The sequence below is a fragment of the Camarhynchus parvulus genome, chromosome 5, assembly GCF_901933205.1.
Source record: "Camarhynchus parvulus chromosome 5, STF_HiC, whole genome shotgun sequence".
Classification (NCBI taxonomy): domain Eukaryota; kingdom Metazoa; phylum Chordata; class Aves; order Passeriformes; family Thraupidae; genus Camarhynchus; species Camarhynchus parvulus.
The window spans coordinates 17,658,969-17,685,934 of record NC_044575.1 but is presented as its reverse complement, the minus strand read 5'-3'; the positions used below and the strand labels follow the sequence as shown (position 1 = coordinate 17,685,934).

At 44.1% G+C, this 26,966-nt stretch overlaps 1 protein-coding gene across 2 annotated transcripts; it reads right to left on the bottom strand.

Annotated features, from left to right (window-relative positions):
• Positions 1-3,640: 3,640 nt before the first annotated feature.
• On the bottom strand, positions 3,641-24,361 carry LOC115904251 (uncharacterized protein C11orf24 homolog). Of its 2 annotated transcripts, none has more exons than XM_030949500.1 (6): positions 24,224-24,361; positions 23,308-23,430; positions 19,852-19,948; positions 7,732-7,970; positions 6,612-6,728; positions 3,641-5,454 (listed from the first exon to the last, which is right to left on the bottom strand). In XM_030949500.1, the coding sequence occupies exons 4-6, from the start codon at positions 7,886-7,888 to the stop codon at positions 4,295-4,297; spliced, it is 1,434 nt and encodes a 477-aa protein (XP_030805360.1). In that variant the 5' UTR covers positions 7,889-7,970; positions 19,852-19,948; positions 23,308-23,430; positions 24,224-24,361; the 3' UTR covers positions 3,641-4,294. The 2 variants fall into 2 exon arrangements, with proteins under 2 accessions (XP_030805360.1, XP_030805361.1); XM_030949501.1 differs by lacking the exon at positions 24,224-24,361 and adding an exon at positions 23,948-24,044.
• Between the last annotated feature and the right edge of the window lie 2,605 nt (positions 24,362-26,966).

The following is a 26,966-nucleotide window of genomic DNA, read 5'->3' as shown; positions in this document are numbered from 1 at the left end:
GCTGCTTTAAAGGTCCTGCTAAAGAGTTCTGCATTTGCTCTTTAATGCTCTGAACACCACATGGCATATTGCAAACTCATATTTGCAATTGCATAGTTCTTCTTTCCTACTATTCCTTTAAATGTTTTAATATTCCATTATTTCCTTCCTTCTCTTCTGTCTAGAGCAATGTCCTTCTAGTACAGGTAATTAAACAAAAGGGAGGTGGCATTTAGAATTAATCTAATCTAAATTTAATTCCAGGATGTTCCTGTTTTAGGCCATACAACAGGTTGAATCCCAGTTTGGATCAGATATGCTTCACAGCAGCAGAACGTTGTTCTTGGCAGATGTGTTTTAGATAACCTGGTAGGACCCTATCTACTGTTATATTGTGAATTCTGCGAGCAAGCTTCCAAAGAGGTTGCATTTTTCTCCCTTAAGATACTGTTAACTACTTCAACAGTACACCATGAAATGCAGCAGATGGGCCACCATGTGGGGCCTCAAAAGCAAAACAAGGGAAGCCATTCCAGGAGGATGATTTTAGCCCAGACAGAAACAGTGTGGAGGTAGAAACAACCAAGTAAATGTTTGCTGCTGGTGATCTCCAGCTCAAAGAGCCGGAAGGGAAGAAATCCTAATAGCTTTAGATTTGCAGATCAAGTCATCACTACAGAAGAGCCCTTTAGAAAACTGCACATGCACCCCACCTTTCACTGTCCCACTGCTCTCCTTCTTCAAGGCTTACAAGTAGCTAGACACAACACATCAAAGTTGACAAATCTTTACAACTGGGTCTCAACATACAAGCCAGAAGACACACCTAGCCTTCCAGAGCCAAGGCTCCTGCCCAGGTTTTTATGACTTGGGTTTTTCTGTTTGTTTGTTTTTAAATGCCTAAACTGAGCTATTATGAAACCATTGGGCTGCAAAGAAAAACCTACTTCAGCTGGCACTGCAACTTGAGCACCACTGAGACAGGACAAGCAGTAATGGTTTTAAACTAAAAATGGTAGATCCAGACTAGATATAAAAAAGAAATTTTTCATTATGAGGGTGGTAAAACACTTGCACAGGTTGCTCAGAGAAGCGGTGGCTGCCCCATCCCTGGAAACCTTCATAGAAAGGTTAAACAGGGCTCTAAGCAACCTGGTCTAGTTGAAGATGCCCCTGCCATGGCAGGGGGGTTAAAACTAGATAACCTCTAAAGGTTCCTTCTAACCCAAATCTGACTCCACAGCAAACAAAGATCTCCACCTTGTATGCAGAAATGCACTGAGATCTATGTATGAGAAATGCACTCATTCTGGTGCTCATCCTTACACTAAAAGGCTCAGTTTCTGTTGAGAAAGTAATCCAGACCTGGAAGTACAATAACTCAAAGCAAGAACAGAAAAGACAGGCTTTGCCAGTACCTGATGAAGAGACCTGGATGTAAACATACCACAGCTGTGGGAACTGCATCAAGATTCTGATGAGTATTCACCTTCCTGTAAGGACCTGCTAAAACGCCACAAAGATTTTTATAGTGGTGGTTTCATTTAGCCATGATGTACTTGTAATATTCTCACTATGTCCATGAGAAACTCCCAAGGACTCTTGTAAATAGAGCTGTAACTCAATTCCAACTCTTGTAATTATATCATTCCCATGTAAATTATGCCTGAAGGGTTTTATTTGTTTTTAATATACCAATCTTCAAGTTTTAGAAAAAATTCAAGAGTTTCTTTTAAGTAATGTGACTTTTCCTTCCATTCCTAGTCTCTCAAAGCAATCAGTGCAAGAGTCAAATACCTCTTCAAATAGGAAAATAAATACCAATGCAACTTCACAAATTTCCATTCCACAGTGGACATCTGGTGTCCAACTTCAGGTCTGTGAATAGATCCAGAGACCAAAAGATAAAAGGCCACAGTGAATGCAAAGTTCATCAGAAATTTCCCCATTTTCAGGATAAGCAATCACAAGTCTGATGATCACAGTTTGTGTTTGTGGAAACAGCTCAGGCAACTTAGGAAAAAACCAAAAATACTGCAGAGAATCAGCAGAAAAGCTGCAACACTGACCCTTTATGCAGGAAGGCACTTCCTAAAGGCAGGAATTCACTACACAGACAAAGAAGGAAGAGCACTACTGCCTGGATTTGTCCTATGAAAAAGCATTTATCCAAGCTGCCTAAACAAGGAGGAAAAGAAGTGAGCGGAGTCTGAGGTAAGACTCATCTTCCTACTTGGGAGATGGCAGGGAGCCAGCAGACAGCTCTTATCTCAGTATCTGGAGCAGAGCTCAAGACCACATGCTTAGGTCTGTGGTTAGTGACTCACTTGCAATTAAGGTGAAACCTGAAATCACTATGTAAAGATAAATCTCTGGACTCGGTGGATGTGGAACAGCATCTGCCAGACATGCTAACAGCTCAACACAATCCCAAGCACCTCAACAGGGTGCAACTCCCCAGCTGTGCTGAGGGATGTTCCCAGCACCTTGTTTGCACAAATGCTCTACACGGGTGGCTCCTGGAAGACTGAGAAATCAGAATTCAGCTCCCTTCTGCTCAGGGCAAACCAATTAATAGTAATCTTAAAATACAATAAAATTGAGACCCTGAAAAATTCTGCCCCACCCCAGGGAAACATGGAGTAAATTTTGTGGCTTATACTTCAAACTTTCCAAGGAGGTAGACTCCCCAAACCACACCACCCCTTTATCCTCAGAGATGCTCTAACCTATTGCCTACTGGCATGCAGAAGAGGTCCCTTCAAAAGTACTGCTAAATGCACCCTGATGCTGAAAAACAAGTGATCTCGCTTCCAAAGCAGTCTCTTTCCTCAACATGCTCTACTTGCTGAAGCTTTGCCCTCAAAATTTGTGTTGGGTAAGATTCAGGAAAATCTCTCCAGCCAATTTTGTTCAAACAACCCCTTGGCTGTGCTGCTGCTTGTGCTCTCTGCAGCTGTTTTCACAGCACTCTCAACTGACAATGAAGTCGGCTACAAAGCAGCCTCTTCCAGGGCAAAGGCTCCCTCCAAATTCTAACAGCCCAAAAACTTGAATAAATAATCAAACTGGAACTCAGCAGCTAGAATTCTGAGGTTTGCTTATTATCAGCTCTCACTCAAGATTACATGCAAGTTGGATTAAAGAAGAGCCAACTAATTCAAAGTGAGAGACAAGCCATCAATATGGTTACAAAACCCCAACACCTCAATCCAGCACTTTGGTATTTACATGTCATCCAAATAAGATGCACTAATCACTGAAGAATACCTGCCCAAAAATCAAGTGTTTTCTACTCAATTCTCTCAGCTGCAGATCTTGGGAGCCAAATTGCAACTGCATGTACAATTAAGTTTCCAAAATAATAACAACTCTGTCCTAAACACAAAAGAAAACCCAAAACAGAGGTCTAGGTATGAAAGATAATAAGCAGTAAGTGGGTCTGCATACCTGGGAGACTGACAGCATAATGGCTTTAAATTAGAGAAGCAGTACTCCGGAAGATGATCACTATCTTCTGTGACATGTCCATGCTTTCAGCAAGGTCTTCAAAGTCCCCACACTTGGAATACTGAAGTGGACCTGACTTACTTAAGCCCCAAGAGCCCATTTGCTTGCTTCTGAACTGGCAGGGACAGCAATGAAACGAGAAACACAAGAAGATCTGCCCTTCCAGGGCCCCATTTATTAACTGAATATAAAAATAAGATCATTTAAGTGCAGAGGCACAGTAATCCACTCCGTGGTGAAAAGATACCTTGAGTTAGCAGTAAACAGAGTTTACAATACCTTGTAAACAGACCTCTTCATAAGCAAGAAGCACACTGAATTATGACACACACCGGATTAAAAGTCCCCTGTTGCAACAGTACTCCACATTTCTCATCTGGCTATTTGGGAGCACTTCACAAAAGGCGACAGCATCCTTTGCTCTGTTTTCAGAGGAGCACACATGAAACAAATGAAACACAACCTGCATTGTAAACAGCTGAAAAGCACTACAGCATTTTCAGATGATGGCAACTTACACCTTGTTAGATTTATTTTGCAATGAATTATAACGGCCAAAGCTACTGTGCATTATGAAAATGTTAAAAATTATTCCTTTTTTATGGTTTTGCTGCAACCTGTTGCACAGTTGAATAAAAAATTATTATTTTTTCTTAATACAGTACATGGCATTTCTCCTCAATTGCACTAGAAGTAAATTTGGAAGCACTTTCAGTTTGTGTTATAGGCAGATAGAAAAGGAAAACAAGTCATGCAGACTTTGAATCTCCTTTCCATCTCTTGACTACTATTTACCCCCATCTCTTCACATCTCTGAGTCCGCATACATTCCATTGATCAGGTAATCCACTTGTGTGTAATCTTTCTTCTTGTAGCTCTCATAGGCCTGCATGAGGAAAAGAACTATAACAGTTAAGAAAAAGAACGTACCAACTAAAAGCACTGCAAGTAGTGAACTTTTGTCCACTAAGTACTGAGTCAGGGGCTCAGCAGCAATGAGAAGATACTCATTGTCTGTGTCCTGAGTTTCTGTGAGGCCTGAAGCTGTTCTTTTGGCTGCATCTGTTGGAGCAATGGTTGTTGAAAAGACATCAGATGTTGACTTTACCCAATGTTCAGTTGTGGTTGCTACTGTAGAGATTGTAGTTAAAACCATGGCACCTCTTGTAGAGCCCAGAGGAGAAGCTGATTCATTCAAGGATGCTGTGGCTGTATTTGCCTCTGGCTTTAGATTTGGTGATGTGCCAGCATGCACTGGATTCACAGAGGGAGAGCTCTCTGTTGGGATGGGTGTCGTGGAACGCGTGGAAGCGCTGGAAGACATTCCTGCATCCTGTGGGATGGGGGTGGGCAGGGCTGTGGTCAGTGCTGTGGTCAGCATCTTCAGGCCAGCTCCAGCAGTGGTGAGGTTGTCAGTGTGAGGAGCACTGCTGCTGGTGGTACCTGGCCCAGGCTGCTGTGTTGGGGTACCTGTTTCAGAAGGAACAGTGAGGGGAGCAGATGTGGGGGACAGTACTGGGACAGAGCTACTACTTCCTAATTTTTGGCTGGTCATCACCATCTGGGTAACATTGCTGGAAGGGGGAGCAGAGATGTTACTGTGAGGGGGAGAAAAGGCAGAGGATGACATGGTTGTAGTAGAAGTATCAGAACCTCCAGGGGTGTTTGAGGCTTTGGCAGTTGCTTCATAAGTGGTAGAGAAAGTTGCATTTGTAATGCTTGTTGTTATGGCAGGGGCAGTAGTGGTGGCAGCATCGCTTGCAATTAGTTTCCTTGTACTTGTTGTGACATCTCTCTTCTCAATGCCAAGCAAATGCCTCAAATGAATATTGTGAGTCTGAGCAATTGAAGAAAACGTGTTTTCCACACTGTGTTGGTCAATCTGTGCATTCAGCATCCTCTCAGTCTTCTGTGGATGGCTCTGGTGGTGAAACAGGGCTGGTTCCCATTTGCTGTTGACAATTTCTTCCAAAAGACAAAACAAATTACTTTTGTAAGAATAAAAAGCTCTCAAGCTCAAATCTGACCTCAACTCCCAACATGCAAACCAGAACACATATTCTGCAGTACACACAGTACAAGTGGAATAAATCAGTCCTGAATTCAGCAAGAACATGAAAACTCAAGACCCCCCAGCCTTTATTGCACATAATCCCTTTGAGGTTTTTTGGTTTGTTTTTTCTGCCACAGACCTCTCGTATTTGCCCAGTCAGGGAGTTAATTTCACAAAAGGGGAATAATGAAGTAGAGAGCTATAATGCAGAAGCACAGTATCAACAGGAGCAGCCTTACAAATGTCAGTTCCTGAGAAGAGGATTCATGCTTTCAAAGTTACAAGTCATCGACAAAGTCTTTGTGCCTAGATTCGTAATTTTCACTTGTCAAATCTGAACAGAAATTTCTACTTACACACTCATACATCAGGATCATTTCCTTCACAACTAAGTGAGCTAGATTTATAGTGACATAAATCCCATCTACTTATCACACAAGTCCAGTTGTTACATTGAGAGAAACCTTTGCCAACCCAAAAGAACCATGAACAAACTTTTTTTAAAATTTGGGCACAGTGAACTCTAGAAACAGACTTTAAAAGATTGATTTCCCAATTATAAATAAGCTCCATTTTTTAATTGTGTCACTTTATTAAAACTGAATGCGCTGGCACTGGAAAGTCACCATGAGCAATTGCTGCTCTGATTAAAGAAGCAGTCTGTTGACTCTGGAACAAAACCCTGGCAATCTGAGAGAAAAACAATGCCAGGACATTTTCCTTTCTCTGAAAAAAAGATATAAGTACATCTGTTATGCCTTTATTTTCACTAGGACAGCTTGTGGCATGCAAATGGCTTGAATGAGTGATGTCTTCAACATGGAGACAAAATGTTACTCAGTAAATGTTACAAAAGCTATTCAAAGACACACCATGCACTCCTGCAAGTGCCAGAGTCCCTAGGACAAAGTGAAACAGTTATTCCAGTGAACTGTAACTACAGAAACACCCCACAGGCATTTCACAACCCACCCTCCTCAGCTGAAAGCCTATCAAGGGTTAAATGTAGGCATTTAAAGCAAAAGAATCAGGATCCTGGATTTCCCAGAAGGCTGAAACATGGCTTTACCTGCAAGCAGGTCTCTGATGTCCTGTTCTCCAGCATTCTGGCACACGCTCAGCTGGTGACACTGCAGGAGGAGGCAGTGATTCTGGTAGGGCATAGACCAATCACAGTGATGGCTCCCTGAAAACAGCAGAGAAAATGGATTGCTGCACACAGGATCCCAAAGACGTTGCTTTGGGGCTCTAGTTAAAGAATTGAAAAAAAAGGACAAAAAAAAACCCACAACCAAAAATAACCCCAAACCACACAATATCTAGAAGGTCTGGCCTTAAAGGATCCTGACTCAGCCTTAGTGAAAATAACCAAAGAAAGCCAATGAAACCAATATTGCCAATGTAGCTGACCCACCTGTGTGTCCTTCTGGTACCAGCATCTCCTGACAACAGCAATTCAAACAAAGTGCACTACAGTTAGGACCCATGTAAATTCATCTAGATGTCTTAATGAGGAAAATGATCATTAATGGCCATTAAAACCAGCATCTTCATTAGGTTCCTAACCATCTGAATGTCAGATATTCATCCACCTAAGCCAAGGTCTCATCTTCACCACAGCATCACTGGCTTTTTGTAGGAGCTACAAACTTTCTCATCTGGCTAGACAGGACTGGGACCTTCATAAGGACAATTGGAGACTCTTTTAGAAGTTTAATTCTTTGCAAAGACATCTCAGATGTAGTGAGAAGGCTTTTACCTCAACAGATTTAACCCTGTGCTTGGTTGCAGGACAAAGTGGTTTCTTCTAAGGCAGAAAACACACACAAATACCAGGGAGCAAAGATTACTCATTCTAGTGCAGCTGTCTGCAACAGCACTGCTCCCTCGCAAACATCTGGCAGCAGGGAATAATTTCTGCAATTCAAGTGACCTAACACTTTGCACGCCATCAGTGCACACCAACAGCACATGCTGTTTCCTACGGAAGCCTGAAGGGCCCTGGGAAGCAGTTGTCCTGGATTCAATTTAACCAAATCTGCCAGAAGTTATTCAGCACCACACACAGCAGCTGTAACTGTACATGCCTATAAACAACTGGAATTAAAAAAGAATGTCAAAGGAGCAGCAGAGACCTTCAAGGAGCAGAAAATGCAGCTGGAATTCCATCCAAGGGACAAGAACCTCACCTGAAGCACCTGGGCTCTGACAAGCCTGCCTGCATTGCTCTTCACTGGTAAGCCTGCTTATTTGCACTACATGGACTCCTCTCCCTTTCAGGACAGAAAATTGGTGTTCACAGATACAGATGGAAATCAGCAGGAAGAACACAATGGCAGTCCACATCTTCAGGGTTGGCCTTACAGGGAAGCTTCTCTTCCCAGAAGAAATTCTCTCTTATATCAACTTCAGATCCACTGCAATATACCTATTAAAAAAAAATTATATCCTTATGAGCAGGAATGGAAAACAAAAAAGGCAGGCAAGTATCAATCATTACACATCACAAACAAGCAAGGGCTCAGAGGCAGGAGGAGTAAGGACCTTTCCCAGCTTCCCAGAGAGGCTCTTTCTTTGGAAAAGGTACTTTGCTCTCCTTCCTTCACGTCCCAAAGGAGAACAGCTTAAGTCAAAAGCTATGTGTACAAAGTCAACCTCAAAGTCCAAAAACATGTGGCAGCACAGATATTATGTCTTTGGACTCATTCTGGGACCCTAAATGTTGTGCCCAGGCTCAGCAGAAGGGTTTTCACCAGTTTGAGCACACTGATAATAAGGGGAACTACAGTCCTGGTCCTGCCTTTATACCAAGTCAGGCAAAACCAAGTAACCAAGGTTGATTTCTGCTTTGGTTTTCCTGCTCATTACAAAAAGCTCAAAGAAATTCTTATTGAAAACAAGCAAAAACCAGTACTTCTGGTCTTCCAAGACATTACACAGACACACACAGCTGTTACTGAAGAATATTCACACCCAGAGTAAGCCTTCATTTCCCCACATAAAACAACAGATAATGTACTTCCTTCAATATTAATGCACACATGTGACTGACCCAATGGAGGGGCTTTTGTCACTGAAGACACTGAAACAGCTCCCACTGACATCAGAGCAGATTAGTAGTTTCTATCTGGATTTACCCTCTTGGTTCAGAGGTTTTTTGAGCTTTGTGTGAACTTCCAAACATTTCAGTCAGAACTAGATCCATTGTAAGCCTCTTCCCTAAGTAATTTTTAAGGGCAATCCTCTTCCTCATCACTTCAGCAAGCTTTAGTCACCATCCCGAAGTTATGAAGAGAAATGTGACAGCCTTCAGAGAGTGTTGAGATTCAGCTTTGTGTGACATCTCTGAGCTGGATGTGATGACTGCAAAGGCAGTTCCCAACCCAGAATGAGCAGCATGTGTGAATGGTATAAATACCACAGGCAAGAACATCCAGCAGCCCTCAGGAATGTGCGTAAGACCCTCATTTAGCCATCCAGGCTAGAAGTCTCAGTTTCAACCATGAGAACTCCAGTTTCAACCATGCTTGTGAATTTAACAATCTAAGAGCTATTTCTCCTCCAAAAAAGCTCCAAATAATGTTTGTTAGCTGTGACTCAGATTGCAATATTTTGATACTTTGTACCACTAAACTTTTGTTTCTAATTTTTTCCTTCTGCTATATCCTAAAGCCCCAAACAGGGCAACAGAATTTTAACTTCAAAACCACCCTATCTGAAAAGGAATGAAATATAAACAGCTACCCCAAGCTTCTCAGAGGACACACAATATACAGGTCCACACTAGACTGTCAAAGAGCCAAAGATGGGGACAAAACTTGACACGAAAATGCAGTGCCTCAAATTCAGTTTTCCTAGTCAACCTTCAAGTCCCCTGAGGAACTCAAGAGTCTCCTTCCTGCCTATTTATTCTAGTAAAAAGAGTTATTTTACCTGTTGAAAACAGATGGATCATTTTTAGATCTTCTGCTCTCCCAGAGAGATGGGAAGCCCAAAATGAGTGTAGGGCCCTTGCACCTCTCTGCAGCTTTCTCCCTGAGGCAAGTGTGCGGAGCATCAGGCTCATTTTGTGTGAGCAGGTTCCTCAGTGCAGCCAGATGTTCCAGCCTGCGTCATCTCACCTGGCAGCTGGAAATATTTCTAAATCTAACCTGAGACCAGAAGTCTTGGCAGAGAAAGGCAGCTCAGCAGCCCCACCTAGTCCTATGTACCAACTATGGCCGGTGCCCAGCTCCAGCGGGGCCTCTCTCCCAGCACACACTGTGCAAGCACAGCACAGACTGACTTTGCTCTTTCCTTATCACTTCTTCTTCCAAGTGCACCTTAGCAAAGCTGAAAGGATCAGGACAGGAGAGGAGATGACCTGTGCAATACCAGCACGGCCTTTGCAACACGCTACACCAGCACTGGCTGCTCAGGAAAGCAGCCCCACATTCTCGTCAGGGAATTGGCTATACTAATTTGGGTTGCTCAGCCAAGCCAATTTCCAATACTTCTCCCACTGCCCCAAATTGCAGGGCACTTTTACAAGTTTGTTTCAGCCTTTATCACACTCTTACTGTCACCCTTTGCATATGTGGTAGATTAACCATTGAAAGCTGCAGTTGACAAGACTGGAAGCAAGGAGGAAAGCAAGGGAAAACATTAAGTATTCTGCACACAGAAGATTTTCCTAGAGCAGACAGCAAGGACTTCCTTTAAACCCCAACTCCTTCAACTTGAAGCAAGTGAACTGGGTTCCCTCAAAGACACTAGAGGTACTTCCCCTGAGAGCACTGTTTGGCAACCTGCACGCCCACCACACAGTGCCAAAGTAACTGCACTTTTTGAAAAGTTCACAGGTCATAGGCAGAGATTCAGAAAGCAGTACTTAACCCACAAACATAAAAGAAAACAACCCCATCATTAATGTATTTCACATTTTAAAGAGTGCAGCTTATGTCCCTTTTCAAGGGCCAGGCTTTATAAGAAGCATTATTTTACAACCTAAGAAGTAACCCTGAGAATGAGTTACCCATTTAATAATGTATGTATACACTGTTTCAAATAAACTAGTAAGGATTAACAGCAATGAATACAAACACTAAACATTTATTATAGGAGGTTTTTTCGTACCTTAAGTAATAATTTTGAAATTATAATAACCACCTCCTAAGAATAAACATCTTGCATCGCATTTTGAAACTGCAGATATAACAGGATTATAGCTATAAATAAATACTATTATTATTGTTAAAATCTCAGTTTTAGGACAAATAAAATATTAATATTAATCTCAACCAACCCAAGAACTACATATATTTGCAAGATCAAATGATAACACCAGTAGCTGGAAGCTGTTGCATTCACATGCCTCCCCTATGCAAAGAGATGCTTTGTATCCCCAACCACATCAATTCACTAGAGTCCTTCCCAGCACAGCTGACTTTGGTTCCACTTAACTGCAACAACTGCAGGGCAAAACAAAACCCCAGAAAATGATTCTCACCTCTTCCAAAGTACCTGGCAGCCTTTCTGGATTAGGTCAGCATTGTTTTAGGGGGACATGCCAAACTCATGCACAACAGATTTGTCCCCCCCTTCGCCTCTCACTAAACATGGTCTCCTCAGGGACCAACTGGCAATACCTCCCCTAAGGCACTCAATACAAGATTACAAGCTTAAAACACTTTTCAACATCCTTCAGCCAATTGTAAAAATCCCTTTGCAGACTGCAGAGCGAGTGTGTGAAGCAGACAAACACAATGCACAGACTGTGAGTGTACCAGACAAGCAAACAGCTCCTTTCCAAGACCAGTGAGAAGATAACCAGTTGCAGCCATACCTTAATGCTTTACAGATGAGGCTTGGGATGCTTAAATATCAGAAACTCCAGCTAGAGGCATGGGTTTTTTTGGTCTCTTCCACCTTAGCCAAATCCATTCATCCAGAACAGGAGTTACAACTACTTGCAGATCACTTTTCCCAACTTAACAACTGCCCTCTGTTATCACAAGCAATAAGCTCTATTTCTGACTTGCTGTCCCACTGCTAGCCAGTCCCACATGGCTCCATTGTACTCAGAGACCCCTCTGAGCACCCAGCCCCTGCACCCACATCCCAAAACAACACTCACTAAACCTTCTTGTCCAAACCTGTTGAGCTGTCTGGAGAGCACAGTGCAAGCAATGAATGCTACTGATCCCGTCAGAAGTAATTTTGAGAAACTGGGGCAAAATTCACTTCTCAAGCATTACCTTCTCTGCCTATAGAACATCCCCAAGGAAATTCAAAGCCAAACCAAAGCAAAACCAAACCACAAAAGACAGCAACAAATAAAATCTGGGAAAAGACTGCACTCTGAAAAACACAAAGTTCACTTTTGTTATCTGTGGTTGTAACTCAGCAGGGAATAAGCACGCTGGCAAACCAGAATAACTTTGAGTCAACAACTGAATGACTGATGACTTTGCAATGCACACACATACCCAGAGGGCACTGCCTGCTGGGTTTCAGAAGAGTTCCTTGCTTCTTGATGATCTCACAGTGCTTAAGCCAAGGAATTTATACAAATAAAAAAAAAAATCATTATTGCAAAGAACAACGATTGGGATGATGTTGCAAGAGCAGAGAGAAGCCCTTGGAATATAAATCCCTTGCCTCCATGTCCCCCCACCAGCAGCCTCAGCTGTTCCTGGTTGAGCAGCTGCAAGGTGCATGCAGTGACTGCAGCAGGGTGAAGAGAGATACAGAACTAGACCAAAAAAACACAAAAAGAGGGAATGTGGGTGTTAGAGATCACAGGTACAGAGTGAGCAAAGCAAATCATTTAGGGCAACACATGCTCCTTTGAGCTGTCACTGAACAGCCAGTAGACACTGCCTCAAAATTCATACTCACAAGTGTGCATGGACTAGGTATGAAATAAGGTTGGAGTAGCAAAGAAATAATCTATCTTCAGTATAACAACAAAGCAGGGAAAACAGGGGTGGAATACCTTTTGCAGACAACAATGCTACTCTCCCATCAAACTGAGAAGGCATAAGGCCTGTTTCCCACTTGCATTTGGTGCTAAACACTTGACATGTCAGCTGTCTGAACAAGTGCAACACTTCTCTCTTTCGAAAAACAGAATTAAACCAGATTTTGCTAAGGCAAGACAAGCACAATCTCATTTCGTAAACCAAGGCAAGAGTACAGGAGACAGGGAATCTGCACTGCAATCCTCACATGCATTTTACTTCCCAAGCTTCTCTCCAAGACTGAAGATGCACATGTAGATAGGTTTGGAGACAGAAGGGACAACACCAAGGCACATGAGGTTGACCCAAAGTCAGCTAAGTATGACCAGGTGAAGTTATATGATTTTCTGAACAGCAGCTTTACAGCCATCACATTCCTTTGGCTGCCCAACAAAGTTATTAAAGCTGCAAAGGTGCTCCCACCAGCTTCACCCATCTCCATCTCTCTGTTCCTTGGCTGCCCACTTGGTTCCTCTCTCAGGGCACCAGGGATACAGCTTATACAGCTGAGGGCTGAGGACAATCCACACTGCCACTGTTCATGGCCACCACACTTTGCCTCTGAAGAAATAAATGTTAAAAGTTTAAAACTCTAAAACTCCCAAACCAGCACCACCCATCCATCATCCTTTCTCACTCATATTAGTGCCATGTGCTGCAGTTCTAATGCTGAGAAGTACTACTCAGCAAAACATCTTTCCTGTGAAAAATGATCAGACAGCTATTTGATTTATGAAAATGTGCCTTGTTTTGAAATATCTGAAACAATCTAGTTTTACTATACAGAAAAGAAAGCTGCCAAAAGCTAACTGCATAAAGCTGTGGCTGAACAATAAATCTGTCAACAAAAATACCTTTAAGCAATAAAAATGTGTACTATGGCTCAACTGCAACCTTCCCTAGTCTGGTCTGCACCCGAAGCAGATAGAAGTTTTCAGACATGTTGCTGTCTCATGGGAACTGGAGATCATATGCAGGGCATTTCACACCATGTGTTTCAAATTAACCAGCTTTCAACAAGACCCTCAAAGGAACCATCCCAGTGGGCTCCCACACGAACTCTGCAGCCCTTGAACTAACACAGAGCAAAGTTCATCAAGAAGGGTAAAAGGCCAGCTCCCAACGTTGGTTCCTCTAAGTGCCTGCAGAAGCAGGTGTTCTGCAGTGCAGGTGCTTCGTGCTTGCTGAGGGGTGGAACCAGCACATTCCACATGCACAGATATAAACTGTGCCTGAGGTGCTGCTGAATCCAAAACTGACAAGTGTGGAGCTAACAGAGACTTAGCAAGCAGTGACTTCAGCCTGAAGGTACAAATAGCCAAGTGTTACTTCTGGAGCAAGTGCCAGTGTGTTGAAGTCTGGTCGCCCACCCACCTCCTGCCCTGCAGAATTTGACCACAGTCAGCAAATTCTGGCAATCCAGATCAATTCAAGTTTCACTGAAATGTTATCTTCCACTTCTGATATTTCTGAGAAATCATTATGCTTCTCTATAGGTTCATGTAGCTGAAATACTAATTTTAGGCCCATGGAAACACAGGACATACCTCCATCCAGATCACAAGGTTCTGCATCTTTGCTCAGGAATTTTAAGTCTATGCATGGTTTTTAGTAGGGTTACACACAGCAAAAATGTCACCTTACATTACAAAAGCATCAGGCAAAACTGTGGGAGCTCAGAAACTCAGGAATCCCAAGTTCAGAGAGCCTGGAAACAGCCAAAACATGACCCCAGGGCTGTGACTGAAAGGGAATATCTGCTCAGCCCTAAAACAACTGGAAGAAAGGGAAACATCTTTGGCTATTTCTCTTTTCTTCAAGGAAGTAAGATCTTTGTACATATCCTGAAATACGGAAAACAAACACAAATTAAAAAAAAAACCAACCAAACATATGTGGCCCCAGCTCCAGTTATCCTCACAAGCAAAACAACCTAAAGGCTCCTAGATTATAGGAGGTTTCCCTTATTTAAGCAAAGAACTCAGGTTAAAAAACAAAGGTATTTTCATATGGAAGTTCTCCCAGGTGAGATGCAGCACAAAAACAAAAAGACACTCCAGCTTATCTCAATGCAATCTGACACTGGGGAGGTTTTCACCATACATATGTTAGGACAAAGAAGAGATTCTTCCTAAAGTCTCTAAGCCAGGAATACACTTACAGCAATACCAAATAAAGTTTGTTGGCACATGCATCCCTGCTTTATGATTTTGACAGCTTGACAGGTTTGGAAATCACAGGGCAGGGTGGGAGGGAAAGCTTAGCCAAATCTATTTTTTTCCAAACAAAGAAAGAATCAAATGCAGTAGCAGCTCTCCTCAGCCATGCTGGTCTTCTGTGTGGCAGGTTCTTCTTAGCCAGCAAGTCTTCAGGTCCTGCACCAATCTGAATTTAAACCTATCTGTTATCAGAACTTAGAGGAAAAACAGCCTTCCCTCTCCTGACCCTCATGAGCTGCCAAGGCAGCATCTGCAGCAGAGCCTCAGCCCAGCCCTGGGGTCTCATCTCCTACAAACCAGCAGGGCAGCAGCTGTGCTCTCCTACCTGTTCTAGGTTCCCTCTTTTCCATTTCAGAGTAACTCTTTATTACAGCTTTGAGTCCTGATACTCAAAATCTGATCAATCAATCAAAGTAAAAGAAGCTTGGTTTGAGCTTCTCAAAGCTCTTCCAGTACCCCAGAGCCCCTCACTCATGGAAGAGGAACTGCACAGGGAGCAGCAGGTTCTTCCAAACCTTTCTGAGCTCCATATGAAAGGTCTGTCTGTCTGCTGCTGATGTGGCTAACAAGAACTACAAAGCTATTCCCATCTGAATGTCATGGGCATCTATAGAAAGTCAGCAGAGCATCTCACCAAGAGAGATTACAACTACCACAAACATCAGTTTAACTTGTACCAGACACGAATGCAATAAGTGTTCTGTATTTGACTGGACAGATGGCGTCACAAATACAGATATTTTCAGAAGCCATCTCAGATGCCTCTGTGCGAATATCAGTCTTCAATTTTTGCTCAGCAATACAACAAACACAAAAAAAGCCCCAAAGTTGAAACCTCTCTCTCAAATTTTAACACCTGAACTTGTAACAAAATTAAGAGATTATTCTTACTCCTCCAGAATGTGTGACCTAGAAGCAGCAGGAAGACTGAACCTATTAGAAACTTCTGGCTACTGATTTTATGCCAAAGATGCCCCAGTCCTGTAATGAGGGGAACAGCAAACTAGAAAAGCCAAACTACCAACAAGATAGACCCTAGTTCAAAGATGAGCTCACCATACATTAATTATCTAGGCAAGAGTTTCCCCAGGAGAGGTTGTCCAAGCTCTGACAACAAAAATAAGGGAAAGGACAAGGATGTGAAAACCACACTACAAGCAGTAACTCTCACTACTTGCTTCTGACTGGTGTTCTGAAGATTTCAGCTCCAGTGTACTCCAGTACAAACCTGTCCAATATCATCAGATCAGCAGAACACCATTGTAGGTCAGGAATCAATAGGTGGAACAGACTGTGACTGAATGAAATCAGATACAAAACAAAAGATGTGCCAAGAATTAAAGAATTCACACTTGAATTAACATGCACTTCTACCTATCAAACAACACCTTTTGTTTCAAATTGTTTGCTGCTAGAGACTCTGCAAGACTGGAATGAGAAATGGCTATAAATGCAGAAAAGTGAGAACCCAGGCAGCCAGCATTGAGGTGCAACACTTCTTCAGCCTCACCCTTTGTTAAACAAAGTTTAGGACCCTCAGAACTAGAGACCAGACTAACAAATCCAACTTGAAGGCTGAAGAGTCCCATCAGCTGGTTGTAGGGAACTCAAACCCATAAACCTGCCCCTGCCTCTCAGCTGCTCTTGCTCCTGTTCAATTGTAATGAAGCAGAGGGGTTAAATCCCACCACTAAACTCCCTCAGAACACAAGGTGAAGTGGCACCAACGCTGCTTTCCTCAAAAGCAGCTGCAGTTTGCAGTAAACCAAGAACTGCCCTATAGCAGCAGAGTCATCCCTACAGAATGTCAGGAATCTCAGAGTGACAGAATGCATGCTTGGCATCATAACTGTCAAATACTGAGAAGTGTGTTTGCTTCTTAAAAACAGCCAGAAATCTGAAAGTTTCCAGAAGAGATCAGAGAAAACTCCAGCCAGCAATGGGTCAGAGGACCAGAAGTCTTCTCTGCAGGTTCCTTCTCTAGTTTGGGCAGTTTAGAACCAGCATCTTCTCAGGATGTAATGGAGAAGGGCACTTTCACTTCAATTGCCTGGAATTATATCATGAGGTAAATCTGCCCAAGCTGACAGCAGAGCAGAAAAACTGCACTGCAGTGAGGATCATATGTTGAGGATTTTGGGGTTAGTTTTGGGTTTATATACCCTTTTTTCTGACAGCCATCTGAAGAGGATCTTTCTTAACAAACCCTCTAGCTACTATAGGCCAAGATAGAAAACTCTCTACCAACGCAGATGCATATTAATATCTACAAAATCAAATAATCTCTAACCATTTAAACTGCATGCCCACCATTTCAGTCTTTGCTTTTTAGAGCACTTCCCTCCAGCAGTAACATTCCTGGAGATGAGATAAAAATACTGAAATAAATTTGTCCACATATTTTATTTACAAATTCTCTCCTTCACCCAGACATCTTTTATGCAGATGAATCTCTGTATGAAATCCTGGGTTATAGCCCTGTGTTCACTGGATGGCATTCACTGCATCCTGCTAAGAAGCAACTGTAAATGTGAATGCCTGAGTCAGCTGTTCATCACAGTTCTGGAGCATGTATTTTAACTCCAGAAGGGACCTCTGCAGGTGTTATCTTACTGATTTACTGCAAACAAATTTGTCCCAAGACATGCAATAACTTAAGAGCTCATTCAGTAGAGGGGTTTGTTTTCAGTCAGTTCCCAGGGGACAGGTTGACTACTCCACAGTTTGCATTACATCTGTTTCCACTTTCAGAGGGGTCAAAGACCAAGTGCAGAACATACCACCCAGAAAGAACTGCTTACTAATATTGCCAAAACCTGCAGGAAAAAAAAAAAAGGGAACCAAAATCCCCCAACTCACCAGCATTTTCTGTTTATATTTTATTTTTAAAATCTTTCATTCAGATATTCCTTAAAAGAATTGATTATCAACACTGGAAACCCACTTCTGTTACAGCTGTTAATTCACATATTTCATATTTCATTGCATTAATATATATCCAGCTTCTATACATTACAAGATTTTCAAAACCTAGAAATCCTTGCTCCCTTTGCAATGGACAGAAAAGCAACAAACAGGAATCTATGAATAGATGAGACTCAGTCAAAAGCTATTTGCTGAACAGCAAACAAACACAAGTTCCTGCTTTTGCTTACCAAGTCAGCTGGTAACAAAAGCCATCTGCGTTAGAGCTCAGACCAGGCCACGTGCTTCTCAAACTCATGCAAGTGTCCCTGCAGAATGTTAGCAGCTGTTTCCACATTAACATATCTGTCTTAGGCAGTAATTCTTCAAACACACAAAGCCCATGTTTAACTTTATATGTGAGAATAAGTGTAGCAGAGCCTGTGGAACCTGGGACCTGCACAGAACTGAGCTGTGTAGCCACCAGCAGGCCCATGACACTGCATTCCCTTGCTGGCTTCACCACCCCAAATGTGCCCACTGGAGTCAGGGATATCCCAGACACTGTCAGTGATGCATTTCAGCCACAGCACATGCCTCCTCCAGCCACCTCAGAGATGGTCATTACAGCCACAACACATGGGTCCTGCCACTTCCACAATGCAAATAATGAACTGCTGGCATTCCTTTAAAAAATCATCATAATAGATGAAGATATCATTTATGTCTCAGCAATGCATGCTTACAGCCTAGAAAGCCTGGGCTGCATCAAGAGCAGCATGGCCAGTAGGTCAAGGGAAGGAATTCTGCCTCTCTGCTGTGCTCTGGTGAGACCTCACCTGGAGTGCTGAGTCCAGCACCCCTCCTACAAAGACAGGCTGAGAGAGTTGGGGTTGTTCAGGCTGCAGAAGAAAAGATTCTGGGGAGACCTCACTGTGGTCTTCAGTACTTAAAGGGGGCATATAAAAAAGAGGGAGATGGACATTTTACAGGAGAAGTCAGTGACAGGACAAGGAGAGATTTAGATTAGATGCTAGGCATAAGTTCTTCACTGTGAGGGTGGTAAGACACTGGCACAGGTTGCCCAGAGAAGTTGTAGATACCCCTTCCCTGGAAGTGTTCAAGGCCAGGTTGGAAGGAGCCCTGAGCAACCAGATCTTCTCTGCCCATGGCAGGGGGGTTTGGAATTAGATGACATTTAAGGTGCCTTCCAAGCCTAACCCTTTTACGATGGGAATAAACGCTTTCTGCTTGCCCGTAGAGAATTTCAAGGTATCACTGGACATTTCTAACCTGTCAGAATTCCCCATCTTTAACTCCCTTAATAAGCCAATCTCTGTTTATCTTATGGAAAAAAAAAGCCCAGAAAGCTTTTCTCCCACCATGTTCTCCTTTTTTAATTAGATACAAGAGTTACAATCTAGATGCTACTGCCAGCAAGACAACACACTGATGATGTAAAGTTTCATCAAAAGGACTAATGTCATAGAGGAGTTTTGCTGACAAAAAAACACCAGCCCAACCTTTGCAATATGGATTAGTCCATAGCACAACAGGGCATCAGTTCAAAAGAGCAGAGCAGAGGAAAGGTAGAATCAACCCTCCCTTATCTCACAGGGTGGGAAAAGGGGTGTGAAAAGACTGAGTCATTTGTGTATAGCTATAGGAGGAACTGATCAGAGCTGGAAGTGAAAATGTAAATCAAGTCTCTCGAAATGCAGCATAGTGCACAGCTACAAGACAGTCACCTTTTCTTAGGAAAGCCCATATGTAGTAAGCATCTCATTAGGAGCATCTCAAGAACAAACAAATCAAATTCCTATATCAATATTGATATTCAGGGCATGATGTACACTGAGAAATGTGGAAGTAAAGAAGTAACAGAAGTAACAGAAATGCATGAAGCAGCCTCCTCTCCAGCTAATGGTTGCTCAATCTTAGACAGACTCCAAATATTACCCTTCAGCTAGTTTGCATTCAAACCACTTCTACCTTTATTTCCTGTACTTCAGTTTATTCCTGGTTGGTGAACAGAAATTAATTTTGCCCTCACCCATCTGCACATGCTCAGTTCCTGCTGACTTCTACAGAGCTTCTCGCTACTAATTGGCTTGTTTTACAGCAGTTTCAAATCTATCCAGAGAGATCAAAAGCAAAAATAATGATTTTGAGTGTAGAAACTTACCATGCAAACACTTGTAACTGTTTTCTTGCTGCCAGGAATTATTGCGCCTTTAGGGAAAGCAAAAGCCAATAAAAGCCTGGATACAGTAGGACTACAGCTGAAAGCAGAGGAAAAAAATGTGTAAAATGTTATTGTATGCAACCAGAGAGACATTTCTGTGAGCCTATAAAAGCATTTCACAAAGAGGTGGAAGAGTGGAAAAGTTTATCCTGCTTTCTATATAGAAAAGCCAAACAAAAAAAAAAAAGATAGAGCAGAAGACTCAGCAAAAGAACATGCTTAATCCTATTAAAATTAATGAGATTTCATCCTGGTCTCCACACACTAGATGTAGTAGGAGTTTAACTTAAGTGGATTTAAAAACAGATTTAGTTAAAGTGCTGCAAAGTCTCCTCAAGCCAAACAAATATAAATCCAACACAAACATACATGTAAAATTCAACACAAATTTTATCAGCCACCCTCCTTCACCTCTTTTTTTTTTTAAGTCTGAAACTAGGACACATGAGGAATATATACTGACATGTTTTGCTGGACTATTGCATAAGTAGTTCTCTGAGCTTGGCACCAAGTCAGAGTCAGGTGGAGCCAGGGAAGGCAGTCCCAGTGCCCTCCTGGACAGTCACTGTTAGCAGAAGCAGTGAAGGGGACTTGCTGAATGTCTCAGTAAGTTAATAAAAAGGCTCTTGTACACAGACCACCTCTCCTTCCCTCTCTGTGTACTTAGGGAATAACAGAGGTAGCTGTGGGGACTTGGACACCCCATGGCCACATCTGCAGAACACAGTTTAGTTGTCCTTTAGGGGACACAGCCCAGCTAAGTCACCCCAAGCAAAGGTGCCAGGAGCTGTGGTGATGCACAGAGATAATCCAGGCACACCCCTGCAACCCACACTGCCAGCACAGGCCAAACTTCCTGCTCAAATGGGGCACCAGCTGGTTCCTCAAGCAGGTGCAAGATGTACAAATGGACTATGGGTCCTGCCATCCCGGGGGTCAGTCCAGCTGGCTGCAAATAAACAAGGACCCATATCCCTGGCTCTCTACCTTCTGTTCCTTTCTTCACAGCATGTTGTCCTGCAAGAAAGCAACCAACCAAACCAGCACTCAGCATGCTTTCCAAATGGTTGATGAGTTATGTGCAACAGGAGGAAAGGATGTGATGAAGAATCCAGACCCACACACTGTCATTCCACATCTCTCATTCTGCAAAGGGTGTTTAAAGAGCAGCCTTCCCACCACGGCAATGCCACCACTGGAGACAGAGTTTCAGTCCCATCCAGTCTGACAGCACTCCACAGCACCACCTTGGCACCAGTGCAGCAGCACATCTACCTCTCAGCACTAAAACTCAAGATCTGAGCCTTGAGGAGGCTGTGCCCAGAACAGCAAAGAAAAATAAAGCCAGCAAAGGAAACAAAGACTCTCAGACATTTTGGCACCTATGGTGATGGACACTCAAAACTGCCCTGAGGAAACCTCATTCCAGTGAAATCACAAGAACAGCAAAGCAGAGCCCTCAGCTAAATGCAAGGTTTCCACTCACAGAAACAAAGCAATGCACAAGCCACACAGCAAAACAGCAAGCAGCTTTACACACCAGCAAGACAATCATGTGGTTCCAGTGAGCATTAGAGCCCACTTCTGCAGTTCTTGCTGCTTACTTTCAACTGGGTAAGTTGTTCACAGGAACATGCAGAAATGTCTGTGCAGACATTCCTTCAAGAAGGGAGTCTCCATACCATGGCAGAGATAAGCTGTCCTTTCCTGAATGAACTGCTGCCCCACAAGCATCCCAGCACCTCACCTGCATGGGGACTCTCTTGGATTGCCAGCAGTCAAAAGCTAGAAGAGCTGTGAACCCGAAACGCACAACCTGGTGCTGCCTGCACTAATTTTCAGCATTGTCACTGTCCCTGCAGTGCCAGAAGCATCCTTAGACTCCAGCTGCCAATTCACAATTCCTTCACTAACTCCCCCCAGTCTAAGCTGTAGGAAGGAAACCAGAAATGACTGGAGGAATGAACACATCAAATGCTTGCTACCATCAAGCAAGAGAGGGCTCAATAGCAGTTTGTTTCACAGGACTTCTTGGCTCCGCTACCAACCAAGTCAACAGCCCTCTGGGAGCCCTTCCTACAGCCAGACAGGCTGGTGTCATTGACACGTGGGGTACGACAAAGGATTACACCTGCAGAACAGGCTGGAAGCTGGGAAGGGAACCAACCTTGCTGAGCCAGAGCACACAGTGTCAGATGGCATCCAGCAACAGCACACACAGCAGGGATACTGCCCTCCCAACCCTTTTAAGAGCAGGAGGAAAAAAAAGTCATAAAGATCAACTGGCCTGGCTGCTGGTTCAGCACAACCCGTGGAGTTTCACCCTACAATTACTGTCTTGGACAGGGTTGGGAAGGGCATCTTGTGTACCTCACAAATGAACTTTGCACCAGCTGTGTACCTAAAGGAGGTACAGACACCTCCTCCAGAAAAGCATCCCATCCCAACTGAAACAAGGACAAACAGCCAGCTGGTGTGGGTTGTCATTGCTCTGCAATGCACAGCAGCTGAGGAACTACCTGCAAGTCCTGGTGAATTGACTGCTTTTTCCTCCAGCCTTCCCATGCACAAGCACCTCCATTCCTTAATGTCCCTGCAACATTCTCACTTGAAAATTTAGCCAGTAACATACAAGTGAAAAGTCTGCTACTACATTTCCAGGATATGCAGACATTTTAAATACATCACTAGGTCTTCAACACTGAAGTTTTTCATTACCAAAGCTTGAAATTTTGCTTGCAAATTACTCCCTTCAAAAAGCCTGTGCCAGGAGACTTCCTTTAGAAGGCAGAGGCTTCAGGTTGTGTGGATGTGCCAATAAGAATTTCAATAACAGCTAACCAGATGCAAAGTCTGTTTTCCTGGCAGATGGGTTTATAAATCCAGTAGGGAATTTGCAATTAAAAACAAAAATTAAAGATGTCCTTACCAACATGTTAAGAGACATGTAGCCTGAAATTTCTTCCAAAAATGTACTAAAACAATACATGTGCGTGTGCACGCATTATATACACATAAAAGCCAGAATCAAGCAGCAAACACGCCCAACACATGCACAAATCTACTACAGACATGAAAGCTAATAAAAATTGATGGTTTTCTCCTAAACTATCCATTGCCACATAATGGGCTGCATTACCATACATTGTAGTGGTTGACTGTGGTAGATAGATTAGATTAATACAAAAATATATGCACTTTTGAGACAAACATTGCACCAACCTGCATCCTGTAGCCTAGTTTTACTGTTCAGTCATAAACCCTTTGAGGACTAAAGGGCACCAAATGTTCACTATCAGTAAGCTTATACTGCTCATGAAAAATACATGGCAATCTGTCTTAAGGTGGGGAGGATTTCTTGAGTTTGTCCCTCCAGTAAGCAGTCAGATAACTCACTTTATCAGGAAAGAGCAATGGTGTTGCATGACCAAGTCTGGCAGGGATTCAGTCAGCTAACATGTAGGACACCAAGGCACATTACTTGACACGATCCTGCGACAGGAGTATTCTTTGCCAATCCTAGAAAATAAAGTTTCGGAGACAGAGGGGAAAGTTAAAGGATTTGTTGTATCCACCAGCAGAAGATTCACTGCAATAGGATATCCCCATGAAATGCCATATTTGAGAGCTTGGTCAAAGAACAGTGTTTATTCTTCCCGCTATCTCCTGGACTCCAGCTGACACCTTGCTAGCATTGCACAGGGTACAGTTAAATCTTCTGAAAACCTTCACTTCAGCTGGGATAAACAGAAAAAGATTTCAGTGCAACACCACAGGATGCCACTTACCAGCCTAACTTGACTTGCACACGTTCAACGTTATTTATTCGGACACGCGATATATTTACATATCAGCGACGTAGTGCCTAAGGGTGGCGACTCCTACAGACACCGGATCTTTGAGGTGGCCCGTAGGGCCTAAAAATGTCATACTCGGGGGTGAGTTACTTGCTGAGTCAATCACCTCTTCCCCGCAACGAGACTCAGCTCTCCCCGCTCCCGCCTCCCCACGAACAAAACCATCTAGGAGCGCTCACCGACCACAGCGTTCGCTGCTGCGGGGGCAGGGCTGCAACTCACGGCAAAATTCATTCCCAACTCCTGCCGCAAATGCACTCGCAACTTGTGTGGCAGTTCACGGAACGGCTGCCGAGCCGCCGCTCCCCCCGCGCGGGCCGCGGCTCCTCGCCCGCCGCACCCGCCCGGGCTCCGCGCCCCCCGCGGACCCCCGGCACGGCCGCTCGCCGGCACCGCGTCCCTCCCGCCCGCGCTCCCTCAGGCCCGGGAGCAGTCACCGCCCGCCCGTAACTCACGACGCGGCGGGGTCCGTTGGAGGAGGCGGCCGCGGGGCGGGAGAAGCGCTGGGCCGGCGCTGGCGCGGCCCCGCGGGCAGGGAAGGCAGGGAAGAGCCCCGGGAAGGGAACGGAAGGAGCGCCAGAGCCCCGCGGCCCCGCCACATGCCACGGCCGGGCCCCGCCCCGCCCGCGCCCATTGGTCCGGCTCCCCGGGCCCCGCCCCTCCCGCGCGGGCCCCACCCCTCGGCGGTGGCCCCGGAAAGGCCCCGGAAGGGCCCGGGGCAGGGGGCGGGCGCTGCCCGCGGAAGTGACGGGACCGGCGGTGCTGCTTGTGGGCTCCCCGCGGCTTAACGGTGCCGGGGTGTCTGTGCCGTTGTGTCAGCGCACAGCGGCGAGAAGCTGTGCTCACACCAGGCTGTTTTCCTTCTCCGCCTGCGTTTTCCGCACCGTGCACTCCGGCGTCTCCGGCCGCGGGTGGTGGCACAGCAGCCTTGGCAAAGCTCCCGCCGACCCGTTTTGCGTGTGTTCCCGACGCCGGGCTGGACGAGGCTCTGAGCAGCCTGGTCTAGTGGGAGGTGTCCTTGCCCATGGCAGCGGGGCTGGAGCTGGATGAGCTTTAAAGCCCCTTCCACCCCAAACCATTCTATGATTCATTTTCACCACCCAGCAGGGAAGAAAAAATACATAAGTGTACTGGCTAACAGCGTCTTGCTATCCCGGAGTATGAGAAACACACATTCCACCACAATCCAGACATACCTATTCTCAGATAACCCTTACACTGTGCGAGGCTTTGCTTTACGGACACGCCAGTCCACTGCCCTCAGCATTGCTTAAACAGAGATTGCTGCTGAAATAAATAGTAAATCAAAGACCAGAAGTCAGCTCTTTGACAATTGTTTTGTTGTTTTTAGTGTTGCTGTCTATGGCAAAAGTTTGCACATCAGCAGCCCCCAGCTGCTTGGGGCAAACCCTACCAGCAACAGAGCTTTGAATCTTTTATAGACCATGTACTGCTCATGTATATACGGACACATTCATGATACAAATATCCGAGCTGCACTCTGAAGTGTGGAGCTGGCTCCACGAGATGGCATCAGGTGCAGGACTTCAAGAAACCATGGGTGCCCATTCCTGAGCAAGCTGAATTCAGCTCCTTTGGGTTATTTCCAGATTGCCCAGAGAGGCATTAGACACTGGAAGAAATTCTTTGCTGTGGGAGTGGTGAGTCACTGGATCTGTTCTCCCGGAGAAGCTGTGGATGCCCCATCCCTGTCAGTGTTCAAGGCCAGGCTGGATGGAGCCCTGAGCAGCTTGGTCTAGTGGAAGGTGTCCCTGTCCATGGCATGGGGGTGGGAACTGGGTGATCTTTAAGATTTCTTCCAACTGAAAAAAGAGCCATAAAAAAAAAAAGTGTGCAGAAACCAGCCTTGTGCACACACAGACACAGTCCACTGTGAGATGCTTTACATAGTAATTGTACCATTAAACAGGTGAGGAAGGAATCCTTGTTTCTTCAAGTCATGTATGGATTTGTCTGCTACTGCTAATCTGGCCACAGATGAAAGTGATGCCAAAATCATTCACACATGCCAATGTAATTTTAGAACACAAAAATTTGCTTTTCAAAATGAGCAGTGAGGAGGACGAGGCAGAGGAGCTGAAACTCTGGTCCATTGGTCCATCAGTTAATTAAAAATAGACAAAATGCAAAGCTGGCATTAGGTAGTCCATTTAAAGCATGTCTGTCTGTATGTATTGTATAGATATATCATTCCATCACTCATGTAGGATACCAGCATTTACTGAAATATTCCCTCCCCTCCTTTCCAGAGGAGGAGGAAGGGAGAAGGAAGCTCTGCAATGGAAGAGAATTAGAAGAGACAGTTGAAGGGGGGAGGGGGACTGTCTCCTGTAGAACAGATTATCTGGCAGGACCAAGCACAGTGGTGGAGGAAATATTGTGAAGCTGTTGAGCAAAGCACAAGGGCATGTGGCCCTTAGGGTTGGTGTAGTGGAAAAGCACATTTCTGGGAAAAACAGTCCCAGGAGAAAAAAAATGCCCAGAGAGAAGTCCAGATATGCAATGGGAAAGTACAGGCACTGAAAAAAATCTGTGATTGTGCAGCCAAAGAGAATGGGATGTCATGAACCTGCCCTCACTCGCCTGTCTCCCTGCCATGCATGGAGAAAGTCAGCTGGGCTGTTTCCTTTGAGACACCCAGAGAACAATCTTGAAGTGTTTAGAGTCTTTGCAACTTTACATGCCTCATGTGGAAAGCCAGGGTGCTAAGACATGCTTGCAAGAGCAGGTTTTCATAGAATATAAATGAGCTTTCAGTTGGTTTGCATTTATTCCAGATTGTCAGGAGAGTAGAGATTATGGGATATAACAAAATGCTATCAAAGGGTTTTGGGCAGGAAAGGAGATTTTAGGATATTAGTTTAAACACAAATGGCTTCAGTATAGTCCAGCCATGTCCCAGACATTAACCCATTCAGAGACTTTGCACTGGCTAAGCTAGAGACCAAAAGGCAGATCTGTGTTTAAGAAATAACACTTTTCTGTTTTAAGAACAGATGGTGATTTGAATAGGGAATATTTGCTCTTCTGGACTATTCAAATAAACATAGCCAGTTAATGCAAATTGAGGAATAGTCATACATCTCCGTTATGTCTAAGAAAATGTGGAACTACATTAAAACATATAAAAGGTTGAAACTCCCTGCCCTGCATTGTAATGGCCCATTTTGTCCAGTG

Bases quoted from the DNA above. Each gene is read 5' to 3' on its own strand.
- LOC115904251 (XM_030949500.1), bottom strand. From the start codon at position 7,888: ATGTGGACTGCCATTGTGTTCTTCCTGCTGATTTCCATCTGTATCTGT. The intron at 6,729-7,731 runs GTGAGGTTCTTG...TGCTGTTTTCAG, and splicing joins TCAGAGCCCAGGTGCTTCAG to GGAGCCATCACTGTGATTGG. The intron at 5,455-6,611 runs GTAAAGCCATGT...GTCTTTTGGAAG, and splicing joins CATCAGAGACCTGCTTGCAG to AAATTGTCAACAGCAAATGG.